This window comes from Euprymna scolopes, chromosome 2 (genome assembly GCF_053919585.1).
Source record: "Euprymna scolopes isolate OS-2025 chromosome 2, ASM5391958v1, whole genome shotgun sequence".
In the NCBI taxonomy this organism is placed as follows: domain Eukaryota; kingdom Metazoa; phylum Mollusca; class Cephalopoda; order Sepiida; family Sepiolidae; genus Euprymna; species Euprymna scolopes.
This window is the reverse complement of record NC_136483.1, coordinates 190,179,791-190,207,084: the sequence shown is the minus strand read 5'-3', so window position 1 is coordinate 190,207,084 and position 27,294 is coordinate 190,179,791. Positions and strand designations below refer to the sequence as shown.

The following is a 27,294-nucleotide window of genomic DNA, read 5'->3' as shown; positions in this document are numbered from 1 at the left end:
GCATGTGCATTTGTGAAACTGTTGACAAACAGATAAAAATCTAATGACTCTCACGTATCTATTTCAGTTTTTACCTCTTAGCAGCCTCTTTTCCGAATGAAAACTGATTACAAAGTTTTTATCGTCTGAATACCCTATATACCAAATTTCAAGTCTGTAGATCGAAAATTCGTTTAGTATGTTGGTTGAGAATTGTCCTCACACACATTCACACTTTTAAAGATATGTATATATCACGTTTTGGGCCAAGTACTTATACAGTACTCGAGCTGTTAGTTTATTTACACATCTAATAGCTAAATAAGCGTCGGGTGGGATACATTTACAACAGTGCGCAACTCAAAGCGGGGAGGTTAATATATAATCATCCACGCACAGTACTATATATATATATATATATATATATATATATATATATATATATATATATATATATATATATATATATATTCAGTTAATCGAAGGTAAAAAGTCAACATGATTACACACAGTTTAAAAAAGAAAAGAAAGAAATAAAATCTTATGCGAGTTAGACAAAGACCAACACACGATTGAAACATGCCAAGGAGTTATACTCCCGAAATATAAAGCCTAATAAAGATATAAATATAATTAATAAAAAGAAAATACCGTAGGCAGCGCACATTATTATATGATGAATGTATATTTTTGAGATGAGAATTTATTATTATTTTTTTATATTATTTGAACTATTATTCTCATCCTGGTTTTTTCTTTCACAACGTTTCGGCCGATGTGACCTTCAACCATCATTTGGTGCATTTACACTGGATGTTATTGGTGAATAGGGAAAAATGTTAGGTTTATTCGCTTTCCCAACGAACGCAGCCGTTAGAAATTTGAAACGCAAATAGCGCCAAGTCTTTTTTAAATAAATAAATAAAATTATTAATAAATACGAGCCATTCCGTTTTTTTGATATGATGAATGTATATTTTTGGAGATGATGATTTCTAATTATTATTTATTTACTATTTGAACTATTATTCTCATCTTGGTTGTTTTTTAAAACGTTTTGGCCGATGTAACCTCCGACTATATTCAGGTGTATTCACACTGGATGTTATTGGTGAATAGTGAAAAATGTTTTGTTTATTTGCTTTCCACACGAACACAACCGTTACAAATTTAACACGCAAATAGCGCCAAATCCTTAAAAAAATTTTTGTTTAATTTTAATTTTTTTATTTTTTTTCTCAATCAATCCGAGTCCATTCGTTCTTTTTCAAATCATTTTTGTCGCAGTATATTTCTGTTTTTATGTTTTATTTGTATTCACACTCTAAACGACGCTTCTTGATGACCCTGTTTTAAATGCGTGTCGTTGTATAAAAAGTCTGTGTCGTTAAGACGTGCTTTATCATCCGCAAGACGCGTTTCCTTAAGTCAAGAGGTTAAAATCTGCCATTGAAATTAGTAATAGTGATACATCATACTGACCAAAGTAAACCAACCTCAGTCAAATAGTTTATAAGTAGATAAGGTGGCTTTTTATTTATGTCTGAATGTTTATCAAAAGTCAGAAATCGTCGTCATTTTACCAATCTTACTAATCATTCGAACCCCGATCATTTCATTAACCATTATTTTCGAGTGGTTATTGCCTTTATAAACGGTTGATCAGCAGTAAAATGGGAAAACGAAGATAATTCTTTCTATAATTTTTCTCAAATTTTATCAGAGGAGGAGTTACACCTGAGTCATCAAGTACAAAACAATATTAAAATAACCTTCAGCAGGTCAAGTGTTATGAAATCTATAGAGCACTTGTGCACTACTGTCATAATATAACTTTATTTGGTTCAGTGTGAAGAGCGCGCATCAGAAGGGGAGACAATACAATTTGAGAAAGGGGAGATAATTCAAGAATTCCCTAAACGTTTTCCAAAGTATTTCTCTCAAAATCACCGTAAATAGATTGGATGTGAATACTTTTGCTACAAAAATTGAAACAAACTTTACAAAAAAACTAAAAAAACAAAATAACAACCCCTCCCCCCCCAAAAAAAACACGTGTATTCATTTACTTTTACAACTTTTATTTATTTTGTGTAAAAAATACAGAAAACTTGCTCTTTTTTAAAATGTATTTGACATTAATTTTCGTATTATAGGTAAACATTAATGATTTCTGGAGAAATTTCTAAATCACACATATACATTGTCAATAAGGTTAGTCGACTTTGTTGTTGACTACACAGTTTTCAATAAGCGAATAACTGAACAAATCTTTCCCATTCACTACTTATGGCCTGTTTCAAAAAATTATGCGTACACTTCATTCTCGTTTAAAAAGTATATTTCTTCAAAAAATCCCAAATACGTATTTCCATAAAGAAAACAGCAAGCAGATCTACTCTCTATCCATTAAGTTCTCCCACTCCACTCACGTCACCGTATTAATTTATCAAGAGATATAAAAGTTTTATCGTTAATTTCATATACATTTATATATATTTGCAACCTCTTACTATATATAACATACTACCCAAGAGTTCGGACATTAATGATAGGCGCTTTTTTCAATCAAATTAAATTCAACCTTGCGTCCTGGTTGTATTACCAGAATAAGGGCTTTGATATTCAGTACTAAACAACGGCTAAGACTTATATTTTTACTCATTCACAGAGATGAATTACAAAACTTGTCTGAACGTATTTAACATGGAGAATATACTGACTGTAACGCATTGCATCAAGAAAATATCTCTAAAATAACACAAATCACATATAAATGTTAACAACATTGGCTACTAGATATTTCTTTCTCATCACGAAAAAGAAAGCACGCACACACAATCCACAGTTGAAAAAATTCAGGTAGATAAATAAATAAATATAAAAAATAATATAAAAAAATTATTGAATTATTTATTTATTTATCTGCTCATAACGATTATACATTTCTGCATTGTAAGCCTTCAAAAATTACTTAACAATTCTTAAAGCAAACCACGCTATACTACATATATATTAAACCTCTTAAACGTCTAGTGAAGTATATGTTAGCTTTCCTTCAACTTTTAGAATTAAAAGTCTGAATAAATCAATTGTTTTGTTTACAAATAGTGCTAATGCTTAGGTCAGATACTGCTATTGTTTGCTTAAATATATACTGAATTACTTCCCTAAGCGTTATAAGCAAAGGACTAAACGTACAGTGAATATTATTTTATTACTTTTTTAAAAATTCTAAGCGACAGATAGATAGTAACAGTATTAAAAATATTTTTTATTCACGTCGCTCAACTTTCAGCCAGACTCCACCTTTTGCTTTAAGAAGAAGTGAGATGGCAAATTCAATTTTCTGAAAATATAAAATAAGCACAAAGAAAATTACACAACAATTAAAAAAACCCTTAAAAAACAAAAAAAAACAAAAAATATATGAGTTAGTATTTTTATTGCCGTTATTTCAATCATTAATCGAAATAGATTCTAATAAAATGTAAACAACCTTAAAAGTTGAAACAGTCTAGTTTATATATATATATATATATATATATATATATAATATGTATAATATGATATAAAGCTGAATTTCTCTGTGTTTGTGTGTGCGTGCGTGTGTGTGTCTGGTCACGAATAGGCTCCTATATGGTTGAGTATTATAAAAAACTGATTACATATAATGATAGAAGATGTATCGAGACACAGGAATGGGTATGTTTGATCTGGCAGAATACTGGTTCGTTAAAATTGTGGAGTTTGCGTTCGAGCTTGGTCCACAAAGTATGGAAATTAAAAATGTAAAAATTAAAAAAAAAAAAACGTTTACAATTGTTTTTGATATAGATGTACATAAGAATACTTTGATAACTTTGATAAGTATGTTTTAACTTAAATAGGGATTGTATAATAAAATTGTGGGGTCTGCGTTCGCGCCTGGCCCCCATAGAATGAAAATAGCCACAAACTTTAATAAATACTTTTCGTATCTATCTGCGTAATTATAGTTTAATCATTATGTTTCAGCTTAAAGAAATATGGTATAATAAAATTATGGGATGTTCGTTCGCACCTGACCTCCACAGAATGGAAATATGTCACAAAGTTTAACAAGTTTTTTTTTTTTTAATATAGATCAACAGAATATTGTGATAAATGTTTCAGCGTGAACAGGTATGGTATAATAAATTATGGGGTTTATCTAATTTACTTTTACTTTCATCATATTTTGCTTTGGTTTTGATACCCCCGAATTCAAAGCTATCTCTTTACAACCCTTCCTTTTCATAACCTATCATACTTTCAAAAATCAGAGTCCATTTTCTGTAGGCTGATTTTGAATCCAGTCAACGCCGGGTACTTTTGCTAGTATATATATATATATATATATATATATATATATATATATATATATATATATATATATATATATATATATATATACTAGCATGCCGCCTGGCGTTGGCCCGGTCCTAAACTGCTCATTATTATATTTTAATTCATATAGAATCTGAAACATGTGCATGCAAGTATTACGTTTTTTCTAAACAATTCACTTTTTATAAGTAAAAAAAATTAATCTAGCTGAGATCGAAACCAAAATCTAAAGACAGTGAGTCAAGTACGATAACTATTAGGCCAGCTTGACACGAAATTTAAAAAGGGCTTTCAAATCTATTTATTCTGAACATAATGAATCTGTCATGTGAACGATTCATGCATGTGCATTTGTAAAACAGTTGACAAACAGATACAAATCTGATGACTCCCACGTATCAGTTTCAGTTTTTACCTCTTAGCAGCCTCTTATCCGAATGAAAACTGATTACAAAGTTTTTTTCGTCTGAATACCCTATATACCAAATTTCAAGTTCGTAGATTTCAAATTCGTTGAGTATGTAGGTTGAGAATTGTCCTCACACACATTCACACTTTTAAAGATAAGTATACATATATATATAATTATTATTTTATTTATTTTATTTTTTTTACTATAATAATTAAATACCTAAAGACACTAGTGTTTCATCCTTTCGGGATTCTTCAGTGCAGGGTGTCACGATTACTACCAGTCGAACGATTCGAACCCCGCGACACGAGACATCTCTGGCTCGATTAGCGGAGGCCGTATCCATTCGGCTACCATTAATCATGTGAAATAGCGTTGAATTTTAAACATTTTAATTTAAATGTTCATTACGTCAGATATATATATATATATATATATATATATATATATATATATATATATATATATATAAATATATATATATATATATATATATATATATATATATATATATATATATATATATATATATATATAAAACATTTTTAATTATTTATAATAATAAAACGTTAGAAAGACATAAAATGCAATTGAGTGTTTTTAGTGATATTTACAATTTTATTTTCCAATACATACTTTGTCATTATACTTTCAAATAAAGTAAAGTAAAATACATTTTTTCATTGTTTTTTCTACTCTGATGTTGAAGCGAATATGGAATTAAATAAATGTTTCTCTCACCAAGAACATAGTTAATACGAAAAGTTAATATAGTTTTTGTTTTAGAAAGCATCGTCTATATTCGAAATAAAAATAATAGAACAATTATAAGGTATTTTTGCCATAATCTAACGAGCTTGGCTTAACGTTCATAGGAAACATGAGTTGGAATAGATACATCAAGATCATTGCCAAGGCTGCTGCGAAAAGGGTGGGCTCTGTCTACCGTGCTAGGAATTTACTGACGCCTGAAAATATCCTGTACTTCTGCAAACCCACCATTTGCTCATGTATGGAGTACTGCTGTCACATTTGGGCTGGTGCGCTGCTACTAATCTCGCTTCTGGACAGGGTCCAAAAGAGAGTCGCCAACCTGATAAGTCCCGAACTGTTATCTAAGCTTCAGCCCATGTCCCATCGACGAAATGTTGCATTCCTCTATCTGTTTTTATCTTGTGCCCCCTCGACGAAAATACCCCCTGACAAACCCGACAATCAGCAAAGTCCCACCCCTACACAGTAGGGATTCCTAGATGTAAGAAAGCCTTCTACTCTAATAGTTTCATCTCCAGACTGTTAGACTTTGGAATTCTCTTCCGGTTTCTTGCTTCCCCAAACTGTACTGACATGCAGAAGTTCAAGTGTAATGTGGAGAAACATCTTGCTGCTACACTCCCTACATAGTACCCCTGCAACTTAGGTCCCTGATAGAAGCCTCCTATATCAAAGTGGCAATGTGCCTTGTTTGGGGTGAAATTGCAATACAAAAAAATATTAAGTTTAAAAATATGACGGGGTTTCAACTGAAACCGTAAAAGGCCAAATTCTTCAATTATTGTTTACAATATTCTATACTTAAAATGCCAATCAAGTGTACTTACTTTCGTATTTTCAGAAGGTACAAATCGAAATTTTTTTAGTATTTGTGAAACCACCATTTTGAATTCAAGTATACCCAGTCGCTTTCCAGGACAAATTCGTGGCCCATCACCAAAAGGAAGGTACGTAAATGGTTTTATGTTGGCCTTATTTTCTTCGTTAAAGCTGCAATTGAGAAAATGGAAAACAATTGAAAAATTGTTTAAACAAGTAAAACTACAAAATATTGAACCAACAATCAATGAAGTTTTTAAAAAGGGCCGTTTTGTAATCTAAACTGAGATCGCATTATATTTATTATACAGTTTAAACTAAATTACGTTTGCTTTTGTTACCATATAATTGTAATGGCACATGTGCTATCCCGTTCGCTTGACAATCGCCATCCAGCGCTGTTACCGTGGTAGTCTCCTCTACTGCTCTTACTTCTGGAGGTGATGTCGTTTCTCATATTTGTGGCTGTCGATGGGGCACAAGAGGATTGACAAGTAAAAAAAATAAAATTCAACAAAACGTAAATTTCGACAAATTTCGTAAATATCAGTTGTATGTGTGTGTATTTGTGTGTGTATATTTGTGTGTGTGTATGTTTGTGTGTATTTGTGTGTGTGACAATATCGACCCTCTAAACGATAGCATGGATATCTTAGTTTTCTTTCGAGACAATGTTCTTCAGTCGGTTGATTAATTTATCTCAATATTCTTAAGCTATCTTGATTTTTTAAAGTCACAACCTGTTTTAAACTGTCCTCAACTGGACTGTCGTTAATCGTAGCCAACTTAAGACTGTGCCTAACCGTTCTTAACTATTGTAGACTATTGTAAAATTCACATTCACGCCTAAAACCTAAATCTAAAATATTTTAATGATATTTGTCCCAATCATCTGTTACATCTTGATTACCACCATAGCTCTCCTTTGTGTACATTAGTGAACAACTCCCAATCCATTGTCTTTCCATCAACCCCATTTCCTATAACTTTGTTTTTATGATGAACTTATTTCCTCTAGTCTTTTGTCATATTTCTTTTTCTATTTCTCCATCACTTCCCAATACTTGGGAGCACTGATAGTATCACACTTAAGATAGTTTATATTTTTCGTTTTTGGTTGTATTTGTTTGTCGTATAATTCGACATATCAACTCTTCATAGGTTAACCATAGCTGAAGTTTTGATGATTGAAAATTGTGTAAATGTTGAGACACTTTATTCATAAAAAAACCACGATGAAGATATTAATATGCGCTTACCGTTCGGGATCAAACTTATCGGGCTCAGGCCAGTAGTTTGGATTACGATGTAAATTCATTGTTGAGATTATAACTCCACTGTCTTTTGGAATCTTTAACCCTTTTATTGTGCAGTCTTCCCTGGTTTCTCTGAGTAACCTGACAAAGAAGTAGAAGAGAGAAACATTTGAAGTGATTTGTTGTTTGTACAATGATATTGATTTCATAGTTCTTGTTTACTCGACGTTGGGAAGATAAGCGAAGAGAAAATGTATGAAAGAAGGCAGATACATCATGTAATGCTATTTTGTGCAATTATGTATTAAGGGTTCCTTGAAGCAATGATTAGCCAGTCAATGAAATACTTCGTTTCACTGATGTAGAAAGAGTTTCCAACTTTGGTACGTTTGATTTCTTTATCTAGTTATATTTCAATTTACGATATTAATATTAATAAAAAGTATAGAAAAAATATTTCCATGGAACCAACTCACATAAGACTAGGTGGATACAACCTCAATGTCTCGTTCATGCACATATCAAGATAGGTCAGCTTTTTAACATTATCATAATTTGGAAGTTCCTATAAAAATAAAATCATCAAAAAATAGCATAAGGTAAGGACAATGATATGTCAAATTAAAATGGTAATAAAAACAAAAACGAAAGTGGTTATCCATTCTTGAACTCCGGTTTTGACTTCACAGAAGGCATCAATATGCACAACATGCAGTTCGAACCAATTGTAGTCAGTATAATTTATTAAGATTGATTTATTCTGAGATATTGATTGAACGTGCACAACGGAACAAAATTAAATAGACAAAATAATGGCGGAAAAAAGGATAATGCTTGGAAGTGCAATAAACACGGTTTCTGGGAACAACATTATTCCAAATATAATATTAGAGACAATGTATGGTTTGGAAGTAAATGTGATCCAAAACACTATCACACGTAATCCGACTTACTGAATAATTCTTTTATAAATATTTATGTTGCATTCCAGAACAGCCCAATGCAAAGTGACATTTAATTATGTACAATACAGACAACACATATCTCTTATTCTCTTACGCATGTTTCGTTGAACAGCAGGAGTAATTCTTGTTTGTATCTCTTACGATCCTTTTTTTTTATTTGACGGGACAATGTTCGAACGTTTTGTTAGTGTAAAAAAAAATTCGTCATTACCGCGATCGTTTTCAACTCCCATGAGTCATCTTCACGCGCGTGATGAAGTATAATATTTCCTTTAGTGAAATTATTAAAAAATCAATTAAAATCGTATAAAAGCGCTTAAGCGTACCCTCTCCTCCTCCATATTGAGCCTGATTGAGGGTTGGTTTGTTTATGAGAATGACTAGGGCTTCTCATATTCTATAGAGGCAGTAGTGTGTTCTCTTTTTCATATTGTTTGTTCTACTCCCTTCGCATATTAAATGTCACCTTCTGTTTTGTATGACATTATATGCTCGATAATCGGTTAATCTGTGTATATAAATGCAACTATTATTGATTTTCTCTTTTGTTTGGGATTGGAATAAATATGGTTATCTGGAATCAACATGATTTAAAATATCAAATTAAGGAAGTAAATGCAGCCCAAAATTTTATGACATGTGATTCGACCGGCTCGACATTTTCCCATAGTCTTTAAAATATTTATATTGCATTCCAAAACAATGCAAATTTACAATTACTTACCTTTCGTCAAATCTATGTCCAATCTATATGCAATACAAACAACACATATATCTCTCTTATTGTATAGCGGTTAATCTGTGTATTGTGACTTTGGTAATGCTTCTTATTCTTTCATTGCATATCTTATGTTTTGAATAAGCTTTGAACGGTTAATCATGACATGTCTATGCATCTAAATGCAACTATTATTGAGTTTATCTTTCTTGAGGAACTTATTCACAAAATTTATTCATAAAACCAACACACAAAACGGCGAACAGTTGCCCAGGAATAAACTAGGATATAAAATATTTGCTTTACAAACGATGTGATACGATTTAAGTGTTTTCTTTTTATTTGTTTTCTGATTGGTATTCTTGTTAGGTGGAAAGAATTGTTGAACAAGCCGCAATTTTAAGAACAAACTTATTGTTAGGAAGAGTTATAGTTTTTTGAGTTGAAACAGTAAGAGACTGTAATGTTGATGGGATATACCAACAAAAATAAATAAATAAAGAAAGAAACAAAAATCCGACTCGGCATTTTAATCGGCATTTTAAATGAAATGGTTTTATTCGTGGTTCTTCCAAAACAACGCATTTCATTATATTTCCAAAGTCTTTTTGCACACACACGTGCCTTTTAAAAGTCTCCTCACGATCTCGTGCCGGTGGAGCTAGCGTTTCTTGCCTTCGTTTTCACACGTCTATCTTGCCCGACCCGTACTTCGGTTCTTCCCTCGACCACGTGGTGTATTTCTTCTCATTCTCTTGTGACACAAGCTCACGCCCACTTGCTAATTACATTAACGGCTAAATTAATTGTTACAGGACGAAGCTCACTAGAACTGATCGCATTTGGTTTTGTTTCGCATCTATCTTATTTATACATCAATTTCCTATGAAGTTACGATACAGCGAACTGATAGGTGACTACTGAATCACAGATTAACATCGTTTTTTAAACGACCTGGTACACTTTAATTTTGTCACGTAAATTTACTGAATACAGAATAAACTATTGCAAAAAGGTCTGAAGAGTAGAAGTAATTTTACCTCTCCAAGCCTCTCTTGTATTTCTTCGTAGAGTTTCTCCTGTACATCCGGGTACAGTGCAAGAGTGTGAGCAAAAAAAGAAAGTAAAGTTGATGCGGTATCAAAAGCTGATGCTAATAAAATGATACATTGAGCAATGATTTCTTCATCGGTAAGACCTGGCAAAAAGGAAATAAGAACAGAAATATGAAGAGATATTGAAAATAATACTCAGTATAATTATTAGGGATTTAATACGTTTGAAAAAACAATATCCACAAATAGCGCATAATTGCAGGAATCGGCAGCTAACGAGTAAGCGAACAATTATAGAATCAGTTTCAGTAGTGGATATTAATATTAGATGATTCACATTGTTGATTAGTTGGAGGGAGAGTATAGCCTCGATGCTAATTGAACTAAGAACGTAGAGCGCACAGTCCATATATATCAGTTTTTGTTCTGGGTTTTCATATAATAAAAGGTAGATTTACTGATGTTTACTTTCCGCAGTTTCTCTATACCAAGCAATAAAATCCGTATACAATTAGGTCCTGGATATGACCTTAAACTATATCCAGTGGTGAGGCCCAAGCCACCCTTTAATTACCATTGCTCCCAGGTCCACTCTGACCCGGAGTGGTAGTACCTGTTAGGGTCCCAACCATGGGTTAAATAGAAACCGACGTGAAGACAACAAATATATTCTATTAAAAAAATCTTTTGATTCGGCATTAAATAACCCGAAAAGGGTTGATATGCCGTAAAACAAAAACAACCAACCAGTCGTATGCAATTAAACATTAGGATTCAAGCAATTTCAAAAGTCGATGACATAGCTTGATACAATGCGAAGTTAAACACAAATCTAATTGTTGAATATAATCTTTAATGCAATATGAGCATAGAAAATAGAAATGTGCACGTAAATCAGTTAATTTATTTCACTTTAACTCTTAGTTGCGGTTTGAAAGGGATATTTTATTCACAGTTTTTTTTCACTTTCTTTCTCAGTTTTTGTTCTGGGTTTTCATATAACAAAAGGTAGATTTACTGATGTTTACTTTCCGCAGTTTCTCTATATTCTGTATTTTCCTTCTTTTTTTTTTCCAGAGTGGTTAATATAGTTTCATCTTCAAGTCTTCCTTATTTTAATGTTGGCATAAATCATCCTGCCTTATCAGTTATATGATTTATTCCACTGTATGCGTGTCTAGCTAAAAGTGAAGAACAACACAGAGCTACTATATTAGGATTTAATCGGGAAAAATTTACATATACCTTTTGGTAAATATGTATTCTTTTGGGGGAGGTTGTCACCAGGAAGAAAATTAGCCGGGAGAAGTCGAAATATAGAATGATTTCTTAAAGCGAGAGAAGAGTAATAGAGTGAGAAATAGGAGTCATAGCTTTGCTTTATTGAATGCATAATTTTCTCGTTTACACGTTTCAAGTTCTTGCGAAATTATATGAACCTGACAAGTCTTTTGTCATTGTTCTCACAATCAACACAAACGAATTATATCAACATAAAGTTTATTTACAATTCACTGTTAACTATTGACAAGAGAGAGAGAGAGAGAGAGATAAAGAGAGAGAGAAAGAGAGAGATAGAGAGAAAGAGGGGAGGGGGGAACAGAACAACTGCGCTTAGCGGTAAAAGTGTGTGTGTGTGTGTGTGTGTTTCAGGCGACGGCGGAATTTGTCACTCACTCTGGACGACTGCCGGCTCTCCTCTCTTTACCTCTCGTTTTACTAATGTTATCTGTGTCTTATGGAGACACCAACTTACATTCCTAAATTGTGAATATTTTAAATTTTTAATTGCTCTTCTTTATTTTGTATGACCCAATTCTAATTACCTGACCTAGAATGTAAGCCCTTCTTTGTTTTCGGTGGTAGTTACAATTCAGGTCATTTTTATAGGACACAAAAATGTAGATTTAACAAATCTATGTAGAAAAATGTAGATTTAAATCTAGCTAATTTAAAGTGTAAACACCTCCCATTTTATCGGTGTCGCCTTGGTTCAATATTCAACAACAGAGAGAGAAAGGTATGTAATAGATGGATAGTTAAAGAGAGAGAGAGAGAGAGAGAGAGAGAGAGAGAGAGAGAGAGAGATAATTACCATGCAAATTTGATACCAGTCTCAAATAACTTTTTACAAACTATTTTTTTTAATTACATTTTCATTCCAAACAAGGCACATTGCCACTTTGATGTAGGGGGTTACTATCAGGGACATAAGCTACAGGGGTACTATGTAGGGAGTTGGGCAGCAAGATGTCGGTTCACGTTACACTTGAACTTCTGCATGTCAGTACAGTTGGGGAAGCAGGGACCCGGAAGGGAATTCCAAAGTCTAACGGTTCTGGGGAAGAAACTACTAGAGTAGAAGGCTCCCTGACATCTAGGGATCTCTACTGTGCTCTTTACAAAGTATATAAAAATTACTTGAAATATGACGGAAGATCGACTGACGTATTAAGAATGGTCTGGGCCGTCATTTTCATTAACACATCAGGTGAAAAATGCCTTCTTCCTGTAAAACAAACAACTCATATAGTCACAAAATTATTAAAAATACTTATATATCGCTTTGACAAGTGTATATCTAAGTGTGTTCGTATAACCATAACGTTAAGTTATGATTAGCAAGCCATAATTACCATACAAATTAGTGGCCAGTGACATCTACATTCACAAACTCCAAATAGGAAAAGCTCTCTCTCTCTCTCTCTCTCACACACACACACACACACACACACACACACACACACACACACACACACACACACAAACACAAACACACACACACATTAGTGATGGGACGATTCGAATATTTTTCCCGATTTCAGTACTTAATTCTCGATTCCGATGAAATTACCGATTCCGATTCTTTACAAATTTCTAAATATTTAACTATAGAATTTTTATTTTTCCCGAATACCGTAAAAACATATGTTAAATGTGCAGATATTTTCTCAAACGTAAAAATACACTTTTGAAGGGGGGTATAGTCTATAGATTTTAGCTTTACTGGTTGTTTAAAATCATTATATATATATATATATATATATATATATATATATATATATATATATATATATATAATTTTATCATTAGTACCAGTCGTGGAAGATTTTGTTTTAAACATAATCAAATAAAAAAGTCTATTAAAAGAATCGTTTTGGCATCGGAAAATAAGCACAATTTTTCCGATTCCGATACCGATTTCGATATCCCCAAAAGTTCTGATTTTTCCGATTCACGGTTCTGATTAATCCGATCCCAACACTAATATATATATATATATATATATATATATATATATATATATATATATATATATATACATACACTGATGATTCCACGTGAAATTGTAGATAAAACTACAGATATATTTTAGTTCCAAATGATCTCAATTCGAAAATGAGAAAAGACTAAATTTCTGTTACCTCTTTTTGTTCTCCAGTCTGTTATATTTTCCAGTTTGAGTTGTTCTTCCGTTTCCTTGTTCAACACGTCATTGCCGTCGAGTTGGGAATCTAACATCAATTGCAACAAATCTTTTCGGCCCTGAAAATTGAAAGAACAAAACGATGAGGAAAACAATGACGAAATATTCAATGCCGTTGTTTATTTTCTTTTACTTTTCTCCCGATAAAATGGATTTTGCTATCGAGATTTGTTTCAGTGTAACAATTATACTAAGACCGATGATTCGCGTCATCTGTCGCCAGAATTTTAGTGTATTCTACGTTAAGAGAATATTAATACTTACATCCGTATTCTTTTCTTGCTTTCTTTCTTGCAAAAGCTGTTTGCAAAACGTAACAAAAAACGGTAAGCTGTAAAACATCAGTCCTCTATTAAATCGATAGAGAATTTTGGCGGTAAACGGAAAGACAGCTGCAATTGAAGAAAAATAAATTAAAAGTATTAAAGTTCGCAAACTTCTCAGTTATTAGCAGAACAATTGCAATCTGGGTGAGACTGTGAAAGCGTGATGATCATGAATGTTAGGTATTGGCATTCCTTACGTTTGGAAGTGGTTATCTTCAGGGCAAAAAAAAAAAAAAAAAATAAAAGAGACTGCGTAAATATGTATAAATGGCAAGTTGTTTTCCATGCAGCGGACCATCCCATGCATGGTAAGAAAAACACCAGACGACTATGAATGTATCTTCAAAGTGAATGACCTAAGTTTGAAATATAACATCTTACTCGTTATTGGAATTGTCCATGACAAAATCTCACGCCAATAAGCATGATTTCATTTCAACACAAGAGTCGCCAGAACATTGTTGTATACAACCTTATATAGCATTCGGGACTTCAGCTCTGAATGTTCCCTGAAAGTTGACTCGAAGCCTTTTCTCTGAAATATGACCGCAATATGTTTGAGTTATCCTTCTCTTAAACCATCTATCTTTTCAGTCTGATCCCTATCTACACAAAGGAATGGTTTGTTAGTATTAAAAAAATCATAGCCATATCCATTTGTCTAAGAGTTGAAGCATGATCTATGCTGACCAATTAATAATTGTTATAATTAGTTAATGTAAACGAGGTATTTTTTGGTTGTTGTTTTTATGGCATGTCAACCATCTTTAAATTATTTAACTGTACAAACTGCACATAATCTTTTATAAACTTGATTTATAGACCAATCTGTTTCTAGAAAAAAAAACAGAATAATTAAATTCTATGTACACGGTTGTACCACATTTATGTCCACTACTAAGGTCAATATAAAGATATAATGACACCAAACCTTATGTATAGAATTTATATTCTAATAAAATCAATTACAAGACATTATTAGAAAAATGTAAAACATGTAAGGTATAAGGGATCTTAAGGTATTGATATCCAAAGAATCTTGCTTAAGTGGGGAGTTTCAAGAAACACTGAAATATTTGGACTTTCAAATGAAAGTCTGTGCCAATATTATGCCCATTTCTTTACCAAAATTTGAGGAACATTTATAAAATAGATTTTTAGTCCTCAAATTTGGACAAATATATAGTTCGTTGACTTAGAATGATTGCTTTATGACAAATTCATGATTGAATATAAATAAATTTTCGCTTATTTTTACATTAAATATTAATCCTTATAATTCCATGTTTATTCCCTATTAATACTTATTAATCCTTAACTGGGAATCAAACGGATGCCGTGATATTAAATTCGTTGTACCTTATAACAAAGCTCAATAAAAAATATTAGTTATTAGTTTCCGAGAAAACCTCGTAAGTAAATTTGGTGTCGTGGTGATTAACTCCTATTAATCCCAAACTATGCATCGAGCAGAATCGATAATATTTAATCGTTAAACCCTATAATAAATGTCTATACAAATTTTCAGCCAGATAAGCCCAGTAGTTTCCGAGAAAATGCTGAACGCAGAGACTGAGAAACAAAAAGAAACAAAAAGAAACATTACATAATACTAGACTACCCGTGACCCGTTGGGCCAGTATGTCATATTAGCTATGGAATTCATGTATGAGCGTAACACTTGTGACGTAAGGGAAATAGTTTTTTTACATAACAGAAACATTTCTATGAAAGTATATTAAAATGAAAAAAATATAGATAGATTTCTATGAGTCGTTCTGTTTATCATTGTTTATTTTTGAAAATGGTTTATTTAGATAATTTGAACGCGAAAAAAAAAAAACAATTGGAATACTGAAAACGTACACCGTAAGACAATATGTTTTATTGTCGATTTGATTATTTACGCTGTTATGGGTTTATGTTTGTGTACGCATGCGCAACCGGAAGTCGTAAACCGGATGTTGGGTTACAATATCCACTACAAGGTGATTTGATGATACTACACTCTATGGCAGGCACGACAGGAAGACGAATGAACACATTTCTAAAGAAATGGCAGAAACACTAGAGGAAGACCTCCAATCTGTAGTGGAATGGGGACAAAAGTGGTTGATCGCGTTCAATGCTGCCAAGACTAAACTAGTTTCATTCAATAATTACAAGAAACCCTCTCTACCACCCATAGCAATGGCCAACGACTCTTTATCTGAGAGTCCATCTTTCAAACTCCTTGGCCTAATGTTCACGGGAAATATGAGTTGGAACAATTACATTGAAGACATTGCCAGGGCCGCTGCAAGAAAGGTGGGCTCTCTCTACCGTGCTAGAAAACTACTAACACCCGAAAGTATCCTGTACCTCTATAAGGCCACCATTCGCCCATGTATGGAGTATTGCTGCCACATCTGGGCTGGTGCATCTGCTACTAGTCTCTCGCTCCTTGACAAGGTTCAAAAGAGAGTCGCAAACCTGATAGGCCCTGAACTGGCATCTAAGCTTCAGCCGCTGTCCCATCGACGAAATGTTGCATCCCTCTGCCTTTTCTACAAGTATTTTAATGGTGAATGCTCTGACGAACTGCAATCACTTGTGCCCCCACGACGTGTGCACCCTCGACAAACCCGACAGGCTGCTAAATCCCACCCCCACACTGTAGAGATCCCTAGATGTAAAAGATCTTTTTACTCCAATAGTTTCTTCCCCAGAACCGCTAGACTCTGGAATTCCATTCCAGGTCCCTGCTTCCCCAACAGTACTGACGTGCAGAAGTTCAAGTGTAACGTGAACCGACACCTTGCTGCCCAAATCCCTACATAGTACCCCAGTAGTTGTTGCCCCTGATAGTAGCCTCCTACACCAAAGTGGCAATTTGCCTTGTTTGGGGTGAAAATGTAAAAAAAATAAAAAAAATAAAAAAAAATAATTATATAGATTTCTTTTAAGATTTAAGAATCTAATTTTTTACGAGTGCTTCCACCTCCCCTTATTTTCAGAAAACTAAATTAAATAAAACTCATATTTAGGTCACTTACGCATTGCAAATATTTTCCAACTTCTATTATGATCGATTAACGTGCATAAGTCCAATAAAATTGAATACATCTATGCATTTCTGTGTTGCCATTCCGTAATGTTTAGTTGAATAAAGTTTAGATACCTGCGTTGCATTTAAAAAAGGAAACTTTGCAATGAAAAAAATTCAGGATTATCTCCCTTTAACGGAACATTCAAATGAATTTTTAAAATGGCTACCTTGCATGCTACAGTAGCAGTAAATTACTTACTAGCTACAAGCTGTAGAGATTTAAAAATATCTTCAGCGAAGAACATTCCAACATTTTTGACAAGAGGGTTATCAGGATTTTCATGTGAATCAACTTGGATTCCAAAACCGGTTGTTGCAATCACATCCAATGCCGAAGCGGAAAATATACTGTAAATTAAAGAATAAAGTATAAGAGTAAAAAAGGATGAAAATAAAATATTTCATATTTGTTGATTGAAGTTTCATAGAAGCTGGGTGTAAAAGGTCGGAAATAAACGATAGAAATGAAAAAAAGAAAGGCATGAAATATATTAAAATACAATTTATTTTCTATTTTCGACCGCTTGGAAAACGTAGTATATGTTTTATGGAAGAGTTATTTAAGAATAGTGATGTCATAATGACACCAAACTCTTTCTAAACGCATTGTTCTTCTCACTGTCATAATTTCGTATATGATATACAAACGGTTCGTCAGTAAAAGTTTCTAACTTTAGACAAACGTAATCAGAAAATATAAAAATTCTGTCCGACTAAGGATCGAAACAGGATCATTTTATAACAAGACTATCAAGTTTTCTCTGCGGACATTCATTAATTTGATGAAGTTAAGTTGTCGAAACGAGAAGTCGGGAAAATTAATAAATGTTACAAAAACAGGAGTCGAATTATTACTTTTCCTATGTTTCTTGGGACGTACTCTGCTACAACGTGTATAAACGTGTGGACTTCGTTATAGACGTATAACAAGAGCACTCGTGGGGAGCAACCACAGACTTTGTGAATGGTTGAATATCATGTCATGTAGAAATAGGTTATGTAGATCTTATTTATCCGGAAATTAACTCGTCCACTTTATACTAAGGTGATCATTACTTTAGACTCGGTTTTATAACTTTGGCTGCTGTCATGAACGCTCTTGGAGTTCTACATTACAGGTAAATGGGCTTAAATGAAACTGAAAATAAATTAACTATATATCTCTTATATTATATGAAAGGAACTTTGTGTGCGTTTCTTAAACTTGCTCTCTCTTCTTTTATAGTATTTTTTCTTTTGTATGTGTGTGAGTTTGTTACCTATGGACTCCGAAACGGTTGGACCGATTTTTATGAAATTTCACACAAATGGCAGCGTTCTTAGCTAGGTTTTGTATGAGAATATCTTCGATAAGAATATATATATATATATATATATATATATATATATATATATATATATATATATATATATATATACAGAGAGAGAGAGAGAGAGAGAGAAAGAGAGAGAGAGAGAGAGAGAAAGAACGAGAGAGATAGAAAAAGCGCGCGCGAGAGAGAGAGAGAGAGAGAGAGAGAGAGAGAGAAAGAGAGAAAAAGAGCGTGAGAGATAGAGAGAGGTTTTGAAGATCCCAATTATTCAGACATTAACTCGTTCGCTTTATATTGGGTTATCATTACTTCAGACGCGGTTTTATAACTTAATGGGCACTCTCGGAGTTCTACATTGGAGGTCAATATCGTTAAATAAAACTAAAAATAAACTACAAAATTATTTGAAGATCTCACCATGACTTACCGAAGTAGATCTGTTTCTTTCCCCACATTCCTTTGTAAATTCTTTTCTAAATGCTTGAAAGTTTCTTGAATCAATGGAGCCATCTAAAAGTAGAATGAGGATTTAAATAATTTAGAATCAGTTGCAAATTTAAATAATTTAGAATCAGTTGCAAATTTAAATAATTTAGAATCAGTTGCAAATTTAAATAATTTAGAATCAGTTGCAAATTTAAATAATTTAGAATCAGTTGCAAATTTAAATAATTTAGAATCAGTTGCAAATTTAAATAATTTAGAATCAGTTGCAAATTTAAATAATTTAGAATCAGTTGCAAATTTAAATAATTTAGAATCAGTTGCAAATTTAAATAATTTAGAATCAGTTGCAAATTTAAATAATTTAGAATCAGTTGCAAATTTAAATAATTTAGAATCAGTTGCAAATTTAAATAATTTAGAATCAGTTGCAAATTTAAATAATTTAGAATCAGTTGCAAATTTAAATAATTTAGAATCAGTTGCAAATTTAAATAATTTAGAATCAGTTGCAAATTTAAATAATTTAGAATCAGTTGCAAATTTAAATAATTTAGAATCAGTTGCAAATTTAAATAATTTAGAATCAGTTGCAAATTTAAATAATTTAGAATCAGTTGCAAATTTAAATAATTTAGAATCAGTTGCAAATTTAAATAATTTAGAATCAGTTGCAAATTTAAATAATTTAGAATCAGTTGCAAATTTAAATAATTTAGAATCAGTTGCAAATTTAAATAATTTAGAATCAGTTGCAAATTTAAATAATTTAGAATCAGTTGCAAATTTAAATAATTTAGAATCAGTTGCAAATTTAAACAGGGGAAAGTATGAGTTATTTACAAAGTTAAATTAAAAGGAGAAAATAATTCAACACAATATTTTATGGTTTGTGTAAACGTCAAAATGAAAACCCCCCACAAGTTCTCTAAAACGAATTAAAACATTATAGTAACATTATATTTTAATTCTGGAATATAGTATGATATACGATTGTAACGTTGTCCGCGGACCAACACGCGTTTGTATGCAGTTTCTGTCGCAAAAGAGAGCAAGACAAAGAATAAGAAATAACTTTTACTCGCTTCTTGTTTTTAGCAACAACATTTATTTCTCTTTTCTTACAATCGTGACGTCATCCACGTGATCTCTTTCTTGAGCATCCTTCACGCCTCGAACGTGATCGCATACGCCATCTACGTCTTTTACGAGATCTCGATTTTTATCCGATCTCTCTCGAGACTTTCTCTTTCTCTTTTTTATACTCTCTCCCCATCGGTGACGTCACTTCTTGTGTATTTATATATGCGTATCCGTGCTATGTTACACGAATCTGGATTGTGAGGACGTGGAGAAGAATAATAATAATAATAATAATAATAATAATAATAATAATGATAATAATTATAATAATGATAACAATGATAATAATAATAATAATGATAATAATAATAATAATGATAATAATAATAATAATGATAATAATGATAACAATGATAATAATAATAATGAAAATAATAATAATAATGATAATAATGATAATAATAATAATAATAATGATAATAATAATAATAATATTAATGATTATAATGATAATAATAATGGTAATAATAATAAGAAGAATAATGATAATAATAATAATAATGATAATAATAAGAATAATAATAATGATGATAATAATAATAATAATGATAATAATAATAATGATAATAATGATAACAATGATAATAATAATAATAATAATGATAATAATTATAATAATAATAATAATGATAATAATAATAATAATAATAATAATAATAATAATGATAATAATGATAATAATAATGGTAATAATAATAATAATAATGATAATAATAATAATGATAATAATAATAATAATAATGATAATAATAATAATAATGATAATAATAATAATAATAATAATAATAATGATAATAATAATAATAATAATAATAATAATAATAATAATAATAATAATAATAATAATGATAACAATGATAATAATAATTCTTCCGGGTTGCTTTAGCTCAAACTACGGCATTTTTATTTACTCTCTATCGCCCCCACAACAGCGGAGTTACTATCTTTAAAACATATCTGAGAAAATTGACCAAGTCCTATCTGCTTATCCTTCAGCTAACATTCACCTATGTGGAGACTTCAATGTTCACAACGTCGAATGGTTGACCCACTCAAACAAGACCGATGATGAGGGGAGGTTCTGTCATGAATTCTTCATTGCCTATGACCTCACTCAGATTGTTCAGGAACCCACCCGTGTGCCCGACAATGACGGCCAGTATGCGAGCCTACTAGACCTTTTTCTCACAACTTGCCCTGAACTATGTTCAGTTTCTGTTCTGTCGCCTCTTGGATCTTCCGACCACTCTGTTGTATCAATTAAGATAAAAATGAAATGTAATAAGTCCCCAGACGTACCTCTCCATCGTACAGTATATCGATACACTAAGGCTGACTGGGATAGCTTCCGTACATTTATAACTGATCTACCTCTGCATTCCATATTTAAAAAGGATGTGTCCTCTATAGTATTAGACCTGACGGAATGGTTAATTGTAGGTATTGATCGTTTCATACCCTCGAAAAAGTTTCAGCAAAAACCTAACAGCCAGCCATGGTTCTCTCCAGAATGTGCTGCTGCCATTGCGCACAGAAATCACTTTTTCCACTGTTTCCAACGTAATAGATGTATGGAAACTAAAGCCGCTTTCAGGACTGCCAGCAACCATTGTAAGAAAGTAATAAAGAGCGCAAGATGGTTGTATGCTCAATCTGTTAAGTCCAAAGTAGCTGAGCAGCGGCTTGGTTCCCACCAGTTTTGGCAAATAGCAAACAGAATTCTGAACAGAAGCGTGTGCTCTATCCCAACTATCATCAATGGACCTGAGGTAATCTCGTCAGCATCAGACAAAGCCAAACTCTTTGTCAAGAACTTTGCAGCTAATTCTACCTTTTGCGATCAAGGCCGCCAACCCCCAATATTTCCTCCTGTATCTGAAAACACACTATGTGATATACGTATATCTGTACGTGATGTTGCCAAGCTAATCAAAAATCTTGATTCCAGTAAAGCAACTGGCCCGGACGGTATTCCAATTATAGTACTCAAAAAACTTCAACCTGAACTAGCGCCCATACTTACAAAACTATTTAAACGTTGTCTTAAGGAGAATAGTTTCCCATCTCTCTGGAAAATTTCATCAGTATGCCCTGTATTTAAGAATTCAGGGGATCGCTCATCCCCCTCTCAGTACAGGCCAATAAGTCTCCTGTGCGTCATGAGTAAGTTGCTGGAATCTGTGTTAAATACAGAAGTAATCAACCATCTCAACAAAAATAACCTTCTTAGTGACACTCAATATGGTTTCCGTTCTGCTAGATCTACAGCAGATGTGCTTACAGTTATCTCTCATAGGATTAGCAAATCTCTCGACGGAGGCAACCTTTCTAGGGCAATTGCTCTTGACATATCTAAGGCCTTTGATAGGGTATGGCATAAAGGTTTACTTCATAAGATCTCTAGCTATGGTATAGCTGGAAATGTCTTCTCAGTTATTAAATCATTTCTTTCTGATAGGTTCATAAGAGTAGTAGTTGAGGGGCAAAAATCAGAAGCCCACAGTATTAATGCCGGTGTCCCTCAGGGGTCCATCCTGGGCCCAACTCTTTTCCTGATCTACATTAATGATCTTCCAAATCACATCCTTACATCATTTGTAGACATTTATGCTGACGACACTACCATTTATGGTAGCACATCTAAGACACTAAACGACCAAGTTCTCTCCGATTCTCTCTCCTCTGATCTTGAGCATGTAGTACAATGGGGAAAGGAGTGGCTGGTTACTTTTAATGCATCTAAAACCAAGCTTCTCTCTTTACATCATCAACATTCTGATCCCCATCTGGCATCAATTGAAATGAATGGCTCTCGTCTTCAGGAGGCTTCACGTTTTGACAAACTTCTGGGCTTGACCATTACTCCTGATCTTAAATGGAACACGTACATCAAATCTGTTGCCAAGGCCGCTGGAAAAATGGTGGGATCTTTCTATCGAGCCAGTAGATATCTCACTGCTGATGCAATTCTCTATTTATATAAGAGCCAGGTACGTCCAAGGATGGAATACTGTTGCCACATCTGGGCAGGAGCTGCTAGAAAGGACTTGTCCTGCCTTGATAGAGTTCAAAATAGACTTCGTAGCTCCGTAGGAGATGTCCTTTTCTCTTCCTTGCAACCTCTATCTCACGGAAGAGATGTTGCGAGTTTGTCTCTGATGTATCGTTATTTTCATGGAAAGTGTTCGACTGAGCTTCAATCTATGGTCCCCCCTCGCAAAACTTTCACAAGAAACACTCGTCTAGCTGTAAACACTATCCATAATTCCTCCCACTCTTTATCTGTGCCTAAACCTAAACGTAGATTCCATGAACAAAGCTTTTTTATTAGAACTGCACGCCTGTGGAATTTTCTTCCGTTTTCCTGCTTTCCGGCTGACTACAATATGGTTGTCTTCAAGTCTAACGTAAATAAGTTCTTGATGAGCCGTTCCATATAAGTTATCAAATTTAACAAATTTTCATTACTAATGATTATCATATTGTCCAATTTCTACTGTACACTCTTTAACCCTTATCCTTGAGTGGCTTCTTGGCCTTGATAATGTGTCGATACCTATGTAAAAAAAAAAAGAAAAAAAGAAAAAGTCCAATGTGAACAAGTTCTAATTGAATCGTCCCCCTAAGTAATCCAAGTTACAAAATTCCTACTGTTTACTATGCTAAAATCACAATGACTAATGTATACCTATTAACCCTTATCCTTAAGTGGCCTCTGGGCCTTGATAAGTGGTGACACCCATGTAAAAAAAAAAAAAAAAAAAAACTAGCTTGTATTTTTAATGAACAATGCAGAATTAAAAACAAAATGTTTGGATTATTACAAACCTCTCGCATTTTTTTAACGCTGTAAGATGGTGACAGGACCACACGAAGATATTTCCAGTAGTCATCTTTGGAAAAGGACACCATTTTGTTTGTGATATCCTCCAGTGGAAAAGCTAACTGAAAAACGAATAAATAGTATTTTACAAAGAATCTCTTTTATGAATTGAATAAGTAATTTATTTAATACAAACTATTCCTACACGGCGTTACTCGGGATTTGTTTTAATTTCATTTTGGTAGTTGCAATTTATCAAATATATCAAAAATAAATAAATAGCTTTTATTGTATATAGCATTTTGAGGTCGATAATCCGTCACTTTTACATTGAAACATCACGATCTTGATTGTTTTTGACACATACACAAACACACGCAATGTGTGAGGAAGTGGAGGAAGAGGAGGAGGAGAAGGAGGAGGAAGAAGAAGAAGAAGAAGAAGAAATGAATCCAGAGGATATATATATATATATATATATATATATATATATATATATATATATATATATATATATATATATATATATATATATATACATGCAGAGAGATACGACGTTGCCCGGAATTGAATGATGATCCACTAATTTTTCGCACTCCCATATCTTTATTGTTAACGAAATCGGTGAGAAATCGCCAATATTTTAATCAAATCGACTGATTACTTGCGCTTGGAGAAAGCTTCATATGACTCTTTGCACTAACTTAGTCCACAATACATATATGTAGTTTACATTGCACTGTAGAAAACCTAATGTTGATTTTATGAAATTATTTTTATATATAATGGTTTGAATTAAAGTTTTAAATTAAAAAGTCAAGTGCCACGATTAAATTGTGCTCTAAACAGAAACATTTATTTCGAACGCACCCTTGTCATATCAAAGCACTTTTGTTGGCTTTATATGCCTGGCCGTTCTGCTTGTGCGGTTATAATTGCTTGAATTAAAGTTAAAAATGAAACATTCAATACGTTTCAAATATACTTTTAATAGAAACATCCATTTTGAACGCGCTTCTGCAATATAAAAAACATAACATTGATTTTATATGTCATGGCTTTCTGTTTATTTAGTAGTAAAACTTCTCAGATGTACTGGTGATGTTAGGCTGTATAAAGTGATCAAAATCGCCTGTTCATTCTTTCATCGAATTTTTTCGATTATCAATCATCGATACTTATCGAAGACATTCTGATACAAAACCTAGTTAAGAACACTGTCAGATACATAAAGTTTATTAGTGTAAAATCTCATGAAAATTATCCTAGCCTTTTCGGAATCCATAGGTAACGAACTCAGACACGCATAAAGTTTCTTTTTATATAATAGGAGAGATATATAATTAATTTATTTTCAGTTTCATTTAAGCACATTGAACTACAATGTAGAACTCTGATGAGCGTCCATGAATATGACATAACATAGCAGCCTAAGTTAGAAAACCTCGTCTAAGAGTGTGTCATGGTAAACAACTGATGATGCCTTTAAGAACATTGGTGCCAGTGTTTGTTCATGTAAGTAAAACTATTCAGCGATACGGGAGATTAATTGACTTACTGACAAAATAATGTTCCAACAGAAGGATATTTTTAAAAATAAATAGTTTTAAATAAACTTTTAAGTCTCTCTCTCTTTCTTTCTCCCCCCCACATACATACATACATACATACATACACACGCACATATACGTGCATATATATATATAAATATGTTTATTGGAAAATATGCTTATTCAATTATATTTCACTTTTTATATATACCAATCCTTTTATTTATAAATCAAAATGTAAATACAGAGCATATACAAGTAAATGACAAAGAGACTTTATTCTAAATTTTACGATGTTGTCTATCATACCGTTTGTTTATTATTTATTATTTGTTTATTATTTATTTATTATTTATTTATTATCATACCGTTTGTTTATTATTTATTATCATGTTGAAATGTTCAATTCTCTTGACAGCACCTGTTTTGTAGCGCAGTACTATTCATAAAATTATGTCATATATATATATATATATATATATATATATATATATATATATATATATATATATATATATATATATATATCGACAGTACAAGAGAGGGAGAGGCAGTTGAAAGAAAATTGAATAATTTATAAATTAAGAAAAATACAGTTTAAATTTCTAAGTTCAACAGTTCGCCAATTTATCACCTCCATAACCAATACACAGCGGGAAAATTCACAAATACAAAAAGTATGTATAACAGAGAAACATATTCAAGGGTCCTTAACTTAAATTGGAAATAGAAAAACGGTGATCATTAGCTGTTTACCATATAGCCGTTTCGGATATTTAAAAACAGAACAGCTATTAAATTCATTGCTACCCAATCGAATATACCAATTTCCTAAATGTGAAAGATTATTGCAGCAATTTTCACCCATAAAATTTTCAAAATATGAAGCGAAATATATCTTAAATATAAATAAATATATCTTGCTAAATAAATTATCCTGATGTAATGGATAGCGGTAGTAGTACATGTTTAATAGAGAGTAAATCTCCTCCACCTTTCTCCTAATATGACTACGATATTGATTCGAAATAAATAGTGAAATCGATGATTGCGATTGAAATGCTTTTTCTGTTTTTAGAACCCAGACTAATGTATAGTGAAAATGAATTATGAGTCAGATTATTTGGTTAGAAGACTATTCCGGTCCACCGTAGGGATGAAATTCTCGCATTTACTTTATATAGAAGATATGGTAATATAGTGTGTGTACGCAAACGCAATGATGTACGTTATTAGAGCTTATAATCTGTTTCCTATATTGCTATGATACAATTGACTAGAATTATTTTACAATAGATGCGGTAGATAATAGCACAGTTTTGTATTTCATTACTTTTAAGTATTTTTATTTAACATAATCTCATACCGGATGCTGTAAATAATAGCGCCGTTTTTGTATTTATTAATTTATTTAATTAATTTTAATTATTTTTATTGAACATAAATATATTGCGTTACATAAAGCCGAATAACGAACTAATTAAAATAAAATAGCAAAATGTTCAGGAAATTTATTAAATATAATTCAATTTGAACAAAAACATTATTTATATTCGTTATAGTCGTTAATAACAAAAAGACGTTATTTTGTCGTACCCCGTATGCATTGTTTTATTCGCGGAGCAAGATTAACTAATCAACTATCGACGTCTAAACCTAGTGTGAAGCTCTTTCTATTAAAGTAAGTAATATTAACAAATATTAAACAAACTTAGCATGCATTAACACAAATGATTGAACGCACATAAAACATGCACATGTTCATATATTTAAA

The 27,294-nt window shown here is 32.3% G+C and overlaps 1 protein-coding gene across 4 annotated transcripts in view; it reads right to left on the bottom strand.

Annotated features, from left to right (window-relative positions):
• Positions 1-27,294, bottom strand: part of LOC145299906 (cytochrome P450 3A13-like) — a 67,049-nt gene that overhangs the window by 22,781 nt on the left and 16,974 nt on the right. For 3 of the 4 annotated variants that reach the window (XM_080144443.1, XM_080144445.1, XM_080144444.1), the window contains 10 exons: positions 23,976-24,092; positions 18,988-19,070; positions 17,447-17,595; positions 14,098-14,225; positions 13,772-13,892; positions 10,332-10,489; positions 8,085-8,173; positions 7,612-7,749; positions 6,361-6,523; positions 2,044-3,328 (listed from right to left, as the gene is read on the bottom strand). In XM_080144443.1, the coding sequence (XP_080000569.1) occupies positions 3,254-3,328; positions 6,361-6,523; positions 7,612-7,749; positions 8,085-8,173; positions 10,332-10,489; positions 13,772-13,892; positions 14,098-14,225; positions 17,447-17,595; positions 18,988-19,070; positions 23,976-24,092 (1,221 nt within the window). In that variant the 3' untranslated portion in view covers positions 2,044-3,253. Of the gene's footprint in view, positions 1-2,043; positions 3,329-6,360; positions 6,524-7,611; positions 7,750-8,084; positions 8,174-10,331; positions 10,490-13,771; positions 13,893-14,097; positions 14,226-17,446; positions 17,596-18,987; positions 19,071-23,975; positions 24,093-27,294 lie in introns of those variants that run through there. The other variant, XR_013872162.1, reaches the window with a different exon arrangement.